This window comes from Mobula hypostoma, chromosome 4 (assembly GCF_963921235.1).
Source record: "Mobula hypostoma chromosome 4, sMobHyp1.1, whole genome shotgun sequence".
NCBI classification, from domain to species: Eukaryota; Metazoa; Chordata; class Chondrichthyes; order Myliobatiformes; family Myliobatidae; genus Mobula; species Mobula hypostoma.
The window spans coordinates 131,263,247-131,281,268 of record NC_086100.1 but is presented as its reverse complement, the minus strand read 5'-3'; the positions used below and the strand labels follow the sequence as shown (position 1 = coordinate 131,281,268).

Sequence of the window (18,022 nt, the reverse complement as noted above, 5' to 3'; positions counted from 1 at the left end):
ATAGTCAGCAAGGCTTCATGCACGATAGGTCAAGTCTAACCAAACTTACGGAGTTTTTCGAGAAAGTTACCAGGAAAGTGGATGAAGGCAAGATAGTGGATGTTGTCTAAATGTACATTAACAAGGCATTTGACAAGGTCCTGCATGGGAGGTTGGTCAAGAAGGTTGAGTTGCTTGGTATTCAAGATGAGTTAGTAAATTGGATTAAACGTTGGGAGAGGTTTCACAGCAAGGATGACCATCAGAGCTTGCAGAGGGATCTGGATGAGTTGGAAAAAATGGCTGAAAAACGGCAGGTGGAATTTAATGCAGATAAGTGCGAGGTGTTGCACTTTGGTAAGAGCAACCAGGGTAGGTCTTACACAGTCAACAGTAGGGCACTGAGGAGTGTGGGTAGAGCAAAGGGATCTGGGAATATAGGTCCAAAATTCATTGAAAGTGGTGTCACAGGTAGATAGGGTCATAAAGAAAGCTTTTGGCACATAAGTCATAAGTCAAAGTATTGAGTATAGGAGATGGGATGTTATGTTGAAGTTGTATAAGATGTTAGTGAGACCTTATTTGGAGTATTGTGTGCAGTGTTGGTCGTCTATCCATAGGAAAGATGTAAATAAGGTTGAAAGAGTAGAGAGTGCCACTGCAGGTGATAGGTGAAACCAAGTTAAGCAGAAGATAAGTGTTGGGGAAGGGGAGAGGGGATGAACTGAGAAGCTGAGAGGTGATACTTGGAAGGAGAGGTAAAGGGTTGAAGAAGAAGGAATCTGAAGGAGAGGAGAGTGGACCGTTGGAGAAAGGGGAGGAGGAGCAGGACCAGAGGGAGGTGATGGGCAGATGAGAAGAGTAGGGGTAAGAGGGTAAACAGAATGGGGAATAGAAACATAGAAAGATAGAAAATAGGTGCAGGAGTAGGCCATTCAGCCCTTCGAGCCTACACCGCCATTTATTATGATCATGGCTGATCATCCAACTCAGAACCCCACCCCAGCCTTCCCTCCATACCCCCTGATCCCCGTAGCCACAAGGGCCATATCTAACTCCCTCTTAAATATAGCCAATGAACTGGCCTCAACTGTTTCCTGTGGCAGAGAATGGAGAAAGAGAGATAGGGGAGGGTTAGAGAAATTACTGGAAGTTAGAGAAATTGATGTTCATGCCCTCAGATAGAATATGAGATGTGGTTCCTCAAACCTGAGAGTGGCCTCATCATGGCAGTACAGGTGAAATAGAAAATGCTGCAACACTCACTTTATAAGTCAAGATCAGTGGAAGGATATTAATGAAGAGGTATTTGCCCAAAACATTAACTCTGTTTATTACACTTGAGGTAATATCTAACTTGCCAAGTATTTCTAGCATTTTATATTCAATTTCAGATTCACAGCATTGGTTGCACTTTACCTTTGAATCATCTATTACCACTATAAAATCTGCCTTTTTTAGTATCTTTGTGTGATCTACTGCTTCTATGTAATGTATGCCCCAAAAGTACTGCCAAGTTGGTGAAGGTTGCTCTCTTAATGTGGAAGACATTGCAGATGACTATGAAGGCTGAATTCAAATAGCTCTGGTTATAGGTAGGTCACTTTCAACTGTGCCAGCATGCCATGTAAGCAACAGGCCAGCCTTGATGTTTACTAAATCCCTATTTTATCAAGGAACTTGGAATCTCACCCAATTGCTCCTTCAAAGCTAGTTCAATGGACAGGAAATTTACCCATTATGGAAAGAGAATTGCATTTTCCGCCTGTTCTAAGCACTTCATGCCATTATGACTTTACAAGATGTGCTGGTTGTTAAAGCACATTCTCTATTCAGTGAGTCAAAAACACCTTCTCAATCTCAAGGTGGATGGGTGATGCTGGAGGCAGACCAGTTTGTGCCATATAATTTATACAGTGACTGGTTGTGGCACAAGTCATACGTTCTTAAACTTGACACCTCATTTCCTCAGGCCAATGCTGTGATCTGCTCAATGTAAGACCAAGAGGAAGCGAAGTACATTGCTGCTACAGTCATAGCTGATGGAGACGAGAGAAGCCTTCCTTAATTTTATACACATTTTAATGTCTAAACCTGGCTTCAATTCACTTATATTTTGTTATTTGTTCTACATTTTGTTAAGTGCATTAAAAATGAATTTATTGGAAATTGAAACTCCTGGTCGCAAGCCAAAAGGCAGACAGTGTATCCTATTCAAGAGGTTTTCTCCCACACGTTTGTGGGAACAACTTCAATGTGACTTAAGCCAAGATGAGAGAAAGAGCTGAAATACGTCACTGGAATTTTTCTGGGAAGGAAAACTTATGACTGGCTAAAGGAGAGATGCATCTAAAAACCTATTGCATGTTTTTAACAGCTGTTAATCATTTATGTTGATGAATAATTGGCACACATCAGCAGCATTGACTATAGTTTATCACTATTGAATATTGTTTGAGGCCTTCATGAAAGCAATCTTGGCGTCTGCAGCAGACTAGAGTTTTGATAAACTATTTAAATCTAGGCTCATGATGTCAAAATGTTGCTGATATCATTTTTACTGGATAAGTCATGTACCATGCTATATTTTACCGGTATTGCTGTTTAATACAGTCATTAACTGTGTGGGAATTTTTTTTTTTTGATTTTGCTTCAATAATTTTCTTCAATATGCTAAAGAAGGAAATTTACTGTGCTCAACATTGCAATCATCCTGCCCAAATGGCTGGTTGTAGAAGAGGAACAGGGACAATTGGGCAACTGGAAATTCAACTACAGACCCTGTCTATGTAGCTGTTTGCTGTCACTTTACCTCAGTGGGCTTGCCTGAGAAATCCTGAAATCTACAATAGCAATAGTAAGAAAAGTTTCCTTAAGGAAAAGAACAATTCAAAGCTACATTCTGTCAGGAATTGTAGAGGAGACGATTAAATAGTGAACGACAACTTTATTAATAGACCACAAAATAACAAGCCAGGAGAGACCTCAAGAGAGAACAGAAACTAAACACAGCGGGCAACCAGGTAAACTTTAGGCAGGGAGATTGAAAGCTAGGAGCAACTAGTTGAAGCTGGCTGGTTCGATGAGTGAACAAGGACTGCGGATTACGAGGGTTAAATAGGCTGCAGGTAATGAGTCTGGAACAAAAGGCAAGTGAATCCTATCAGCTGAGTGGAGACTGGGAGGTGCCTGCATGTGTAGGCTTGGAGTTGTCAGTAGGAGCAGGCTTGCCAGGCTCACCACCTCCCCAACGGTCAGCTGCAATGGCCCAGGATGATGCAAACGGGTCAGGTGGAACTCACTGATGAACAAAGGATCCAAGATGTAACTAGAAGGCACCCAAGACCTCTGGGCCATACCCTTCCTAGTTGACCAGATACTGCATACCCCATCCACGGTGACATGAATTCAGCAACCGGAAAACTGTGTAAAATGGATCAGCTTAGACCATAAGACCATAAGACATAGGAGCAGAATTAGGCCATCTGGCCCATTGAGTCTGCTCCGCCATTCAATCATGGCTGATCCTCTTTATCCTCCTCCTCAAACCCAGTTCCCAGTATTCTCTCTGTAACCGCTGATGCCATGTCCAATCAAGAACTTATCAATCTCTGCCTTAAATATACCCAATGACCTGGCCTCCACAGCTGCATGTGGCAACAAATTCTACAAATTCACCACCCTTTGTCTAAAATAATTTCAGGATGCTATTCATCGACTATAGCTCAGCATTTAATACCATCATTCCCACAATCCTGATTGAGAAGTTGCAGAACCTGGGCCTCTGCACTTCCTTCTGCAACTGGATCCTCGACCTCCTAACCGGAAGACCACAGTCTGTGCAGATTGGTGATAACATATCCTCCTCGCTGATGATCAACACTGGCACACCCCAGGGGTGTGTGCTTAGACCATTGCTCTGCTCTCTATATACCCATGACTGTGTGGCTAGGCATAGCTCAATCATCATCTATAGATTTGCTGACGATACAACCATTGTTGGTAGAATCTCAGGTGGTGACGAGAGGGTGTACAGGAGTGAGATATGCCAACTAATGGAATGGTGTCACAGCAACAACCTGGCACTCAACGTCAGTGAGACGAAAGAGCTGATTGTGGACTTCAGGAAGGGTAATATGAAGGAACACATACCAATCCTCATAGAGGGATCAGAAGTGGAGAGAGTGAGCAGATTCAAGTTCCTGGGTGTGAATATCTCTGAGAATCTAACCTGGTCCCAACATATTGATGCAGTTATAAAGAAGGCAAGACAGCGGCTATACTTCATTAGGAGAGTTTGAAGAGACTTGGTATGTCACCAAATACATTTTAGTAAAGTAACTAAAGGCATCCGTTAGTCTTGCAAGACCATGGATCTGCACCTGGAAAGTCTTCACTCTCCAGGGCGTAGGCCTGGGCAAGGTTGTATGGAAGACTGGCAGTTGCCTATGCTGCAAGTCTCCCCTCTCCACGACACCGATGTTGTTCAAGGGAAGGGCATTAGGACCCATACAGCTTGGCACCAGTGTTGTCACAGAGCACTGTGTGATTAAATGCCTTGCTCAAGGACACAACACGCTGCCTCGGCTGGGGCTCGAACTCACAACCTTCAGATCGCTAGTCGAACGCCTTAACCACTTGGCCACATGCCCACAAATACACTTTAAAAGCTTCTATAAATGTACTGTGGAGAGCATTCTGACAGGCTGCATCACTGTCTGGTATTGGGGGGGGGGGGCGCTACTATACAGGACCAAAAGAAGCTGCAGAGGGTTGTAAATTTAGTTGGCTCCATCTTGGGTACCAGCCTCCAAAGTACCCAGGACATCTTCAAGGAGCGGTGTCTCAGAAAAGCAGCATCTATTATTAAGGACCCCCAGCACCCAGGGCATACCCTTTTCTCACTGTTACCATCAGGTAGGAGGTACAGAAGCCTGAAGGCACACACTCAGCGATTCAGGAACAGCTTCTTCCCCTCTGCCATCTGGTTCCTAAATGGACATTGAACCCTTGGACACTACCTCACTTTTTTAATATATATTATTTCAGTTTTTTGCACAATTTTTAATCTATTCAATATATGTATACTGTAATTGATTTATTTATTATTATTATTATTTTATTTTGTTTTTTTCTTCTATATTATGTATTGCAGTGAACTGTTGCTGCTAAGTTAACAAATTTCACGTCACATGCTGGTGATAATAAACCTGATTCTGATTCTGAAATTTCTCTGCATCTCTGTTTTGAAAGGGCACCCCTCTACCCTGAAGCTGTGCCCTCTTGTCCTAGACTCTCTCGCCATGGGAAACATCCTTTCCATGTCTACTCTGTCTGGGCCTTCCAAAATTCGAAAGGTTTCAATGAGATCCCCTCTCATCCTTCCGAATTCCAGCAAGTACAGACCCAGAGCCATCAAACATTCCTCGTATGATAACCCTTTCATTCCTGGAATCATCCTTGTGAACCTCCTCTGGACCCTCTCCAATACCAGCACATCTTTTCTCAGATGAGGGGCCCAAAACTTTTCGTAATACTCGAGATGAGGCCTCACCAGTGCCTTATAAAGCCTCAGCATTACATCCTTGCTCTTGTATTCTAGACCTCTTGAAATGAATTACAATGTGGCATTCCCCTTCCTCACCACCGACTCAACCTGCAAGTTAACATTTAGGGTGTTCTGCACAAGGGCTCCCAAGTTCCTTTGCATATCAGATTTTTGGATTTTTTCCGTTCAGAAAATAGTCCGCACATTTATTTCCACTCCCAATGTACATGCATTTTCCAACATTGTATCGCATTTGCCATGTTCTTGCCCATTCTCCTAACCTATCTAAGTCCTACTGCATCCTACCTTTACCTCAACACTACCTGCCCCTCCACCAATCTTCATATCATCTGCAAATGTGGCAACAAAGCCATCTATTCCATCATCTAAATCGTTTATATACAGCATAAAAAGAAGTGGTCCCAACACCAACCCCTGTGGTACACCACTAGTCACTGGCTGCCAACCAGAAAAGGATCCTTTTATTCCCACTCATTGCCTCCTACCGATCAGCCAATGCTCTAACTATGTTAGTAACTTGCCTGTAATACCATGGGCTCTTAACTTGATAAGCAGCCTCATGTGTGGCACCTTGTCAAAGGCCTTCTGAAAGTCCAAATCCACTGCATCCCCCTTATCTATCCTACTTCTAATCTCCTCAAAAAATTTGAACAGGTTCGTCAGGCGGGATTTTCCCTGAAGGAAACCATGCTGACTTTGTACTATCTTGTCCTGCATCACCTCATCCTTAAACCATCCTCGGTTCTGGAGATGCAGGTTCGGATGGGTTGCGTGATTCATAAGCAACGAGCTTGAGGCAGGACATGTGGAAGGTAGGTGTGATTCTGAGGGATGATGGCAGCTGGAGACGCTTAGTGACTGGATTGATGTGATGGGTGATCTCGAAAGGACTGATAAACCAGGGCGAGGGCTTGCAGGAGACAGGGTGCGGGGGCAGAATGCAGATGGGAGTGGTGACGAAGTGCCTCTTGAGCTCCTCAAAAGTGTGGTCTGCAGCAGCAAACCAGGTTATCCGTGAGTTAGATGACTTGGTGAGGGAAGTGAGAATGGCAATTTGGCCATAGTTGTTGAAAGGGCAGTAGAAGTTGGAGGAGCCCAAAAGGACTCTAGCTGTTTGAAGGAGAGTGGTCCAGGCCATTTAATAATGGTGCTCACGTCCTCTGTGTCAATGGTTTTGCTTTGGGGTGAAAGGACATAACCCAGGAAGGAAATGACGAGGGTGTGCAACTGGCATTTTTCTACTTTGTAGCACAGTTGGTTTTTGAGGAGACGCTGAAGGACAATGAATGTGTCAGGCATGATCTTGGGGATCTTTGGAGAAGATGAGTATGTCGTTGAGATAGACAAACATGTAACTGTGTGGCATGTTTTGGAGGATCTTGTTGCTAAAGGTTATTAAAGCGGCTGGACCATTGGAAAGTCCAAAAGGCATCACCAGGTATTCGTAGTGGCCAGTGGGTGTTATGAACACTGTCTTCCGGTCACCTCCTTGGTTGATGCGGATCAGGTGTATGCATTCCTTAGATGTAATTCGGTGAAGATCTGAGCCTCTTGGAGTATTTTGAATATGTCATACATAAAGGGGAGAAGGTAGAGGTCCTTAATGGTGATTTTATTGAGTCAATGCAGTTGTCAATGCAGGGATGAAGACACCCCCCTCACCCCCAGAACACTGGACCAGCTGGGGATTGAGATGGGTGAATGAAGCAATTGTATCGCCTTTCGGCAATGTAGCTATTCATGGCTTGGGCCTCAGGAGGAGAGGAGGAGACTGGTTGGACTCAGGGAGGGACTGTTCCCTTGAGGAGGTCGATTGCACAGTCATATCTTCTGTGAGGTGGCAAGAAGCTGGCTTCCGTTTCACTGAAGCCAAAGGCAGTCAATGATATTCCTGTGGGAGTTTGGTGAGGTGGAGGGTTTCTTCCATCCCCATGGGTTTATGGGGTGAAATCAACTGAGCCTGAGGGCAGCAGGTGGGTGCCCAACTCAGCAGTGTACTGGATGACCAGGCAAAGTGAGGGTCATGAGTGGAGAGGCAGGAGTGTTGATCAGGAGGGATCGAATGGATGTGGTGCTCTCTCACATTCATGTATAGACCGTGTGTACCCAAGGGGCACCTGTTAATGGCCATGCTGTTGAAAGGGTGAGAGATACAATAGAGAGTCCAAGCTGCGCACATAGAGTCTGATCCAATAATTTGTCTACTGTGCCAGAATTCAAAGGAACCTTCTGTGTGTGTAAAGCTGAAAGAAGTGAAGGACAGAGAGAGAGTGAAATGGGTTATGGTGCTGGAATGAGGGGCTGAGGAGAGCTTGCCAGATATAAAGCCCTTCATCTCTACCTGGAGATGGCATTACCCAAATAGTAAGCATTTGATGCATTGGGGTTGCTTCCTCTGCAGTAGGCGCAGAAGTTGTTTCTCCAACAATGATTGCAGTCAAGAGCAATAAGGGACCTCTCCCTAAATGTATGGGTTCTGGAGGTGTTTCAAGCAGCTTATCTTTCAAGCACTCCAAGAGGCCCTGATGATAATGGGCCAGCAGCACTGTGCCACGAGGGTCCTGACTTCCCACGGTGTAATCCAGTGCAGAGTGCGAGCCTTGATGCAGGTGAAGTATCAGATCCGCTGCCTCCCTTCCACTTTCCGGACGGTCAGAAATCCGGCACATCACGGCAGTGAAATTTTCATTTGTTGCAAATGGTGGTTTTATTGTCCCAGTTCGCGACGGCCTTGGTCAGAGCTCAGCCAGTTAAGAGAGACGTGAGGAAGACGATCTTGGTCCAGCCCAGCGAATATTGGAGACTGCTGGAGCTCGAAGTGTAAGACACCAGGACAAGAAGTTGCGGCCCCAGGTTGGAAATGTGTCGAAGTGCTTGGGCAGCTTCTGACCTTAAAAACATGTCCTTTGCTGTTTGACATTTCTACACCTGGGAAAACATATTATGATTATCAATATAGCTCACCACCCAGTGACGACATACCATATACCGGGCGTAATGATCTGCTCCCCCATTTCCACACAGAACTGCTAAGACTGATGGTAGACTCCAAGGATTTCTCCATTCTTCCTCTTCAGGTTTTCCTTATCATCACTATCCCTGTAGATGGTAGGCCAAAGTTCAGATGACGGGTTGTGGAAGAAGTTTTAATGAACATCGGGTGTTCATTTGTGAGAAATGGAAAAAAAAAGTGGAATTTTCAACTGTGGACACATTTAATGTGGGAATGTTAATTGCTCAAATATTATATTGCACTCCTTAATATAGACAAATACAGGTTCAAAGCGGATTTGATACTTCACCTGCATCAAGGCTTGCACTCTGCACTGGATATCCTAAGTTTTTAATTAGGAGCATATACTTATGTCGCCAGTATAAGAAAGGTGGTTCTTCTGTCAAGGTCAGGTGTTGGGTCACATACAGTTAGATGCACTGTATTCTCAGTCTGAAGGGTATGGTGGGAAATTAGTGTATATATACAGAATGCTTGTACTGAAATTCTAAATAAATTATAAACAAAGTTAAAAGAAAATTGCGGGGTCATCACAGTCAATTGCCACACAACAGAGAACTGTCTGAAGGATTTTCACCCTTGTTAGCCATTATGCTGTTAGGCCAATTTCAGCTGAAATTTGTCCAGGCAATGCATTGAACATGAGACATTCCAGGGTGCAAAGCTCAATATCAGACCATGTACTGCTGTAGCTTTAAAGGGAGAAGGATCTTTAATCATCTGTCACATCTGCTGATCTGCCATGTCAAGATGTAGAAAATAATGGGTGCCTACGGTGGAATGTTCAGGACGGGGGGTCAAAACCTTGATCAATAATTTATGTGTATTCATGATCTTGAAGTCGATCAAGAGATAGACAGAAGGAAGCACTGTAAGCATAGCTTCCAACAGATGGTTAAAGTGAGTACACAGCAGGTGCAGCAAGCTAAAAAGAAATAATTTGTGAGGTTGTGGTGGCAAGGGAGGAGTGCAAACAGGAATATTAAATTAGTGATGTCAAGAATGAGAAGAAAGAGTACAATTGGATCCTCATTTTTATGAGTAATCACAACGAGGGGAGAGTAAGAATACATTTCAATTATGAAATGAAGCAACATAGTAAGATATGCTGTGTTGCTGACATAAAATTCCATCAAATGAGTTTGGGCTCATACATGTACAAGACTGTCAAGGCCAGGCGATTTCACAAAAGGCAGAGGGTTAATCTGTTCCTGTCCCGATAATGGCATTCAGCATGTCATAAGTTGCATTTTCAGAATCCTGCAAGTTTATCTCTGTCAAGAATAACATTCAGATAAAAACAAACAGCTTACTTAAGCGTACTTAAACACACATCTAATGATCGCAAGCTCATGCTATATGTTAAGAACTCAGAGTTCTGTTGGTCTACACCATCAGTGAGTTGCTTGTTGGCAGAGATAATGAAGGAACTGGACAACATGCTGTTGCCTGAATTGATGAGGCTTAAGCCCAATTTATACTTCTGCATCAAATGTACGCCGTAGGTGCTGCGTACCCTATGCCGTAGGGTGACGAGCTCCTCCCCAAAAAAGTAACTCACGCATCGCGGCGACGCAGACCGCAACAACTGTGATTGGTCCGCTTGGTAGCATCGCATTTCCTCATACGCATTTCTGGTTGCTTTTCTCCGCCGTGTCTGTACACTGATGCGAAATAAATCGTTGGAGATGATGAACCAAATCGTCAAACCTACCTGCCAACATCCGAAAATATTTGAAATGTATTTCCTTGTCCATGTCTGTCACGAAGAAACTGAACACAGTGGCATAGAAACCCCACCGCCAACTAGCGTTTTGGCGGTGAATTGCAGAGCGACGCAGACACAACTACACAGGCCTGCTACGGCATAGGGCTACGCAAAAGTATAAATCAGGCCTACGGCGTAGCCCGTACGCACAAGTATAAGTCAGCCTTTACAGTCAAATAGTGAGTGGCTGTCATGGTCACTTTTCTTGTGATCACAAGACCTCTTTAGACATGGTTAATCTGGTATGCCGCAAGTTCAATTCATTGATTTATTGGATGCAAGCAGGGGCGGATGGAGGCAGCCTAGTCTTTGGTCATAGGGAGGATTTGGCCCAAAGTCATTGTGTTGCCTGCTTGCAGCTGCCTGGAGTGAGGGACGAAGCTGTTGCACTTCACCAGGGGCAGTGGGGGGGTGGTGATGTGGCACAGTGTCCAGAACGGACTTGACGCTGCCCTCCCAGGGTTTCACTCGGCAGAAGACAAGCTCTGTTTTTCAGTGTCACTCAATGGACTTGGGCCCCAAGCTGTGGGGTCGCCTGCTTTTCAGCCGCGGGAGGTGAGGCGTCCGCGCCATCGCACTCTACTCGGGGTGGCATAGTGCAGTTGTGGCAACTGAAGATTTAAAATGGTTGTTTGGTTGCGTTTTTATTAATATTCTACATGTGCGTGTATATGCGAAGACTGGGCCCAAAGCTACGACGTTGCCTAGCAGGCATCGGGGGCCAGTGGAAAGATGATATCAGTGGGCTGGGGGTGGGGGGTGGGTCTGGATTGTGTGTGTATATATATATATATATATATATATTCTGTGTTGTATTTCTATTGATATTCTATACGGGGGGGTTGTTGTATGCATCAAGCGCGTGGGGGGGGGGAGTAGGTGAGCCTCATGACTCTTATTACGTGATTGTGATTTTGTGTCTGCTTACTGTGTGTGACTGTTGGTAATGTGTCTTTGCACCTTGATCCCGCAGTAACACTGTCTTGTTTGGTTGTATTCATGAGTATGCATATATGGTTAAATGACAATTAGACTTGAAATTGAATTCAAATACAATTTGAACAAATTTAATTTGAAACATGGATGAATGAAGTTTGCCAGTTTTTGGAGAATGTAAATTTATTTAAATTTTCATTACGAGTTTGACATCTTCAGTGACTGATCCATTTTCTTAAAGCATATGCAATCCACTTTGTTGCTGGTAATTAGCATAAAATTCAATGAGTTTCTGAGGGATCCTTGGAGTGACTATTTTAAATGACTGTTCAAAATGCTTTTTCGTGATTATCTTGGCCTGCAGATCTTCTTGAAGGGCCAAAAGAGCAGCTTCTCTGCAAAGGGCAACGATCTGAAAAAAAAGCAAAAATAAATCTATGACTTAAAGGAAATTAGATTAAAAGTGCTAACATACTTCCTTTGCTTCATTTTGTTGAGATTATAATATGAAGCTCTGCTACTGCAATGCCCCGGTTCATATTTTTACTGTTATGCTGTATGTTTTTCATTTTGCCAGTTCTGCGACAGTTGCTTGTTTTCAACTAGCTAGGTTTTCAGCTTATGTTTGGGTTATTGTTGAAGATAAGAGATGAGGAGAAATGTCTGCCATCCAATTAGGATGGTCGAATTGAGGGGGAGGGTCCATCATTTGCGGTGGACTGTCTTATTTCGTGGCACTAATTTGTAACAGTAGCGAATGACACAGCACTGCCACAAACAGGGGGTTTGGGGTGGGATTGCACCTCAATCCCACAAGTTTGGTGGGACCAGAGATTGTCTTCCCTTATACAGCCAATGAAAGAGTGTTTCATTGTGGACGTATTGTCTGGGATCGAATTTGCTGGATGCTGTGTGATTGTCCTGAGCACTGATCCATAGGGTTGTGTGTTAAAGTCCGAGCTAAACTATTGTCTGGTAAAGTGATTACGATACATGGTTATGGATGCTGGGTTGAGCGGTGGTGCGAATCCACTGGGCTACTGGTAATGAATGCGTGTGTATTGAGTGGGGCAGATGTTCATATTCCTGACGAATTGTTAATTCAACTTTATGTACTGTTAAAGCTGCAGGAACAGTTACGATTGTGGAGCATTGGTTTGATAAAATGGCGGGCAAAGACTCTGCTTTAATTCAGACTAGTGTTGACGTAACGGTGGTGGAACTGCCTGGTACTATCGGGGTCCTGGGGGGGGGGTGCGTGGGCTGTCTACACTTTCCCGGAGGAGGAGAGTGGAGTACTGCTGGGCAGATCACAGGTCCAGTCTCCCACAGCTGGGGGTGGAGACTTCGAAGACAGGTTGCTCTCGTTTCTGCAGAGCGAAGGGAAGGAGTGGTCTGATTTGAAATGTCTAATGAGTCCTCCAGTGAAGAGTGAGTCTTCTGAGTTGGAATCAGCCCTTATCTCCTTGGTGAATAAATGGCTCAGTGCCCAGGCAGAGGGTCTTAGTTATTGAAAGCTGAGAATATTCTCTGGGGTGAAGCCCATCCCCGAGGGAGAAGAGGAGCATGAGGCTTGGGCGGAGCAGACCTCTCATGTTAGATGAGTGACAGTGTTCTGATCACGTAAAAAGACAACGATTGGTTGAGAGGCCGGGCTGCCGATATAGTGAGAGCTGTAGACACAGAAGCTTTTTGCTACCTCTGCGGCCTACATGCAAGCAGTAGAAAAGATGTTTGAGCATGAGGCGAGGTTGCCCATCAACCTCTGTTTTGGGAGCAAAGGAAATCTACCACTGAAGACCTATCTGAAGTATGTGTCTGATATGAGAAGGGAGCTGAAAAAGGCTTATGAATTAGTTGGGGTCACGGTGGCCAAGCAAAATCAAGGAAATAAGAGGAGGTATGATCAAAAGGTTAGGTTCTCCCAACTCATGCCTGCAGATTGAGTTCTGATAAAGAATTTGGGGCTACCTGGGAAGCATAAGTTGGCTGACCACTGGGTGGCTATGCCCTACGTAGTGGAGAGTCAGATGCCAAACGTACCAGTTTTCCGGGTGAAACCGGAGGATGGGAATGAGCCTGTCAAGACTCTCCATTGGAACCAACTTATACCTCTGGAACAAGAGATGCATGTTGACCCGGAGACTGACCTGGACCCTACACCTAGTGAAAGGACTCTGTGGCAACGTGGGGAGGGGCGGGTGGGGGGGGGGTTGAACAACCAGCAGTAGGAAGGATTAAACCGGCGCCCACCCCTGAATGGTATACGGACTCGGAGGATGAGGAAGTGGGGGTGTGGTATATGCTGCCTTTCACCAACTCCCCAATAACTGAGGAAGAGATTCCCACCCTTTCTCATGCTGAGCCAGGTAAAATAGGGGAGATTAGCAGTGCTCGGGCAGGCTTTCAGCTGGACCATGAAGGGATGAAGAGGAGCTTAGCCAAGTGGCACAGGGATCTGAGTTACAGGAAGGCACGAGTGATAGACTGGAGAAGGCCTCACCATACAGACCAGAAGTGTCCCAAGTAGTGTCTGATACTGAAGACATAGGTGATGTGGTAAGGAGGTCTCAAAGAATCAGGAGACCCTGGATAGGCTGGCCTATGTAGCACCAAGAGAACAGAGTGCAATGGCTATCTGCCGGTGAGATATGTCACTACCCATTACAAATGGATTAAAGGTGCTGACATCACGAAATTCCTTTAAAAGCTGTGGTATTAAGATGAGGTGACAAAGTATTTCAAGGTCATGAGGACTGACTATTTCGGAAGGGGGGAGGGTGTAATGCCCTGGTTCATATTTTTACGGGTTATGCTGTATGTATTTCATTTTAGCAGTTCTGTGAGAGCTGCTTGTTTTCAGCTTGCTCCAATTTCAGCTTACGTTTGGGTTATTGTTGAAGATAAGAGACAAGGAGAAATACCGCCACCCATTTAGGATGATCGAATTGAAGGGAAAGTTTCTCTGGTTAGGGTCACTAAGGTTGGGCTTGGGGCTTTTGTTCGAGAGGAGATGAAGAGGGAAGATGCCAGAGAGAAGACGTCATAGGATTCGACCCGGAGTGGGACCATGATTTGACAAAGCCCAGGGTAAGATTGATTGAGGATCAGTGACTTGGCGAAACTGTGAGCTCCAACTTGTGCACATTGGACTGCTTTGTTAAAGTGGGCCCTTTTCTTTTTTTTGTTCTTTTCTTTACAAATCCTTTAGTCAAATTAAGAATTATAAAGATAAATCTTTTAATCGTATGCGGTGTACTGTATTATTTCGTGACACTAACAGGATAGCAAATTACACAGCATTGACACAAACAGGGTGTCTAGGGTGGGATCACACCTCAATCCCACAAGTTTGGAGGGGCCAGACATTGTCTTCCCTAGACTTATGCAGCTGAGGAAATCAGGGTGTTTCACTACTTTTACTCATTGTGCTCAAGCCACAGTGTTACCAGCTACTCTCTTGTAGAGGAAGTTTGAGATTATCCCTCTGCCTTTTTGTGAAAGGTCACCTGGCCTTGACAATCTGTTAGAACAGTTCTAATATCCACTTTTCATCTATGATTTTGGACAATTAAAGCATGACTATCTCATCAATAGGGATAGCACATGACCATCTAATACATGAGTATTTGAGACAGGACCATTACATCACAATTAGAAACAGGAACACCAACAAATCTTTCTTCTTTTTAGTTCAGTAATAATAAAGTATAACAGTTATATACATAGCACCAGCTGGCTTAGCCTATACTATTGATAAATCTAGGGGCCTTACTTATCTGCAATGTCCAAAGTACTCATATATTGCTTTTCACTTTGCGTTATGTGTGGCTCTCTCCTTATTCGACCATTACTAAGATGCACAGTAAAACATCAACTAGATGAATGTCCTGTTAAAAAAAAGATAATGGAGAAAAACACTCCCTAGAGTGCTATTGAATAAGTTTACCTATCTCTCTTCCCAATGCAAGGGCAACATTTCAATGATATCTTTCAATCTGCAGTCACTCGCAGAAGCAAAATGCTTTAGTCCCTTCACACTTCACTGGATCAGAATCAGGTTTAATATCACTGGCATATGTCGTGAAATTTGTTGTGCAACAGCAGTACATTGCAATACATAATAAAAAATATAAATTACAGTAGGAAGTATACATTTAAAAAATAAGTCAAATGAGTAGTGCAAAGAGAGTAAAAAGAAAAAACAGTGAGGTAGTGTACATAGGTTTATTGTTCCTTCAGAAATCTGATGGCGGAGCTCAAGAAGGTGTCCTAAAACAGTGGTCCCCAACCACCAGGCCGCAAAGCATGTGCTACCGGGCCGCGAGGAAACGATATGATTTGGCGATATGAAACGATATGAGTCAGCAGCACCTTTCCTCATTCCCTGTCACGCCCACTGTTGGAACTTGAACGCAAGTGAGGTCATTACCCACGCGTCATCTATGTCAGCGCGAGAAGATCAACTCCTCGAGCTTGCAAGTGATGGTGGGCTGAAAAGTATGTTTGACATAACATCTCTGCTGGCATTCTGGATCAAAATCAAAGCTGAATATCCTGAGATAGCCACGAAAGCACTGAAAACGTTGTTTCCATTTCCAACATCATATCTCTGCGAAGCGGAGTTTTCTGCAATGAATGCAACGAAAACTAAATTGCAGAATAGACTGGACACAAGGAACCCCCTTCGAGTATCGCTGTCTCCCATCACCCCTCGATGGGACCGTCTTGTTGCAGGGAAACAAGGCCAGGGCTCCCACTGATTCAGCGATATTGGTGTGTTGCAATGATTTTATATGTTCAAATGAGGAAAATATGTGCTCTGTGTTTAATATTAAATTCGTTAGATAAACCCTTTTAGAAACGAAATTGAGTGTATTAGCCACTTATAAGTGACTTAGTTGACTTATCACCTATATTCCGGTCGTGATTAACAACCCCCCACCGGTCAGCCGGTCCGCAAGAATATTGTCAATACTAAACCAATCAGCAGTGCAAAAAAGGTTGGGGACCCCGTCCTAAAACATTGAGTGTGCGTCTTTAGGTTCCTGTACCTCCTCCCTGATGGTAGCAATGAGAAGAGGGTACGTTCTGGGTGATGGGGGTCCTTAATAATAGATGCCACCTTTTTGAAGCATCGCCCTTTGAACATATCCTCAATGCTGGGGAGGCTGGTGCCCATGATGGAGCTGGCAGAGTTTACAACTTTCGGCAGCTTTTTCTGATCCTGTGCAGTGGCCTCTCCATACCAGATGGTGATGCAACCAGTTAGAATGCTCGCCACCCTAAATATGTAGAAATTTGCGGGCATCTTTGGTGACATACCAAGTCTCCTCAAACTACTAATGAAATATACCCACTGTCATGTCTTCTTTTGCAAAGGGACGTACAGAGGCCCAGGTTTTGGAACTTGATTTTTTAATGATTTTTTTTCCCTCTCTGTACCCAATTTTAACCCAACAATAACTTGGGGATCTCTGATAATTTTAAAATTTACGAGTCCAACCATATAAATATTGTTGTATCAAGAACCGGTCAGAGACTTGGGTATCTTGTGGTAAGTGATGTTGTTTTGACTTCTCTAAGCCTTTCTAACACCCTTGAGTTGCAGGTTTAGAAGCAAGATGGAATACTCTTCATTAGCACGGATGAATGCAGCTCCACAACCGAGGCAACTCAACACCATCTAGGATAAAGTTTGCTTAACAAGTACCACATACACGACCCTAAATATTTATTCCCACAACCATAAGCATGCTGCCCTTGCTTAATGTGTACAGATGCACACTTTCACAAGAGCAGTAGTCAGCAGTGAAAACCATGGCCACTTGTTCACTTTAGTCAAGAGATGTTGAGGCTAATTCTACGCCAGATATCACCTTCTGGCTGAGATCAGCTCATTCAGCTTGGGCAGTGAGGTTAACCTTGAAATTTAGGCTCATCTGAGCCAGAGATATTAATTTGTCACAATCCCACTGACTGTTGCTGAAATCCAGAACCCAGTGCCATGAAATTGGTCTGAAACTGTATTTGACCCATCATACCTCATGATTTTTCAACATAATCTCTCTCTTTGGTCAATTCCTTAGGAGTCTGTGGTGATTCGGTATGACATTTAAAACTTTGACTAACTTCTGTAGATGTGTAGTGGAGAGTATATTGACTGGCTGCATCATGGCCTGGTATGGAAACACTAATGCCTTTGAACGGAAAATCCTAACAATGATAGTGGATTCAGCACAGTAGATCACAGGTAAAGCTCTCTCAACCATTGAACACATCTACATGAAATGTTGCATTAGGAAAGCAGCATCCATCATCAGAGATCCCCACCAACCAGGTCATGGTCTCTTCTCACTGCTGCCATCAGATAGAAGGTACAAAAGCCTCAGGACTCGCACCATCAGGATCGAGAACAGTTACTACCCCTCAACCGTCAGGCTCTTAAATAAAAGGGGTTTAAGTACACTCACCTGCCCCATCATTGAAATGTTCCTACAACTAATGATCTCACTATTTATTTTATCAACTCATGTTCTCATTATTTATTGCTATTTATTTATATTTGCATTTGCACAGTTTGTTGTATTTTGCACTCTGGATGATCTTTCATTGATCCTGTTATAGTTACTATTCTATAGATTTGCTGAGTGTGCCCACAAGAACATCAACAAAGCCCACCGGCAACCCCCCCGCCACCCCCGAGTTTGTTGGAAATTATTATTAGTGAAAAGAAAAAAATCCTACTAGTGACCTA

The 18,022-nt window shown here is 44.0% G+C and overlaps 1 protein-coding gene across 1 annotated transcript in view; it reads right to left on the bottom strand.

Moving 5' to 3' along the window:
• Positions 1–11,431: 11,431 nt before the first annotated feature.
• Positions 11,432–18,022, bottom strand: part of afg2a (AFG2 AAA ATPase homolog A) — a 428,299-nt gene continuing 421,708 nt past the window's right edge. Inside the window, exon 16 of the mRNA XM_063046538.1 lies at positions 11,432–11,677. Within this exon, the coding sequence (XP_062902608.1) occupies positions 11,501–11,677 (177 nt within the window). The 3' untranslated portion in view covers positions 11,432–11,500. The remainder of the gene's footprint in view (positions 11,678–18,022) is intronic.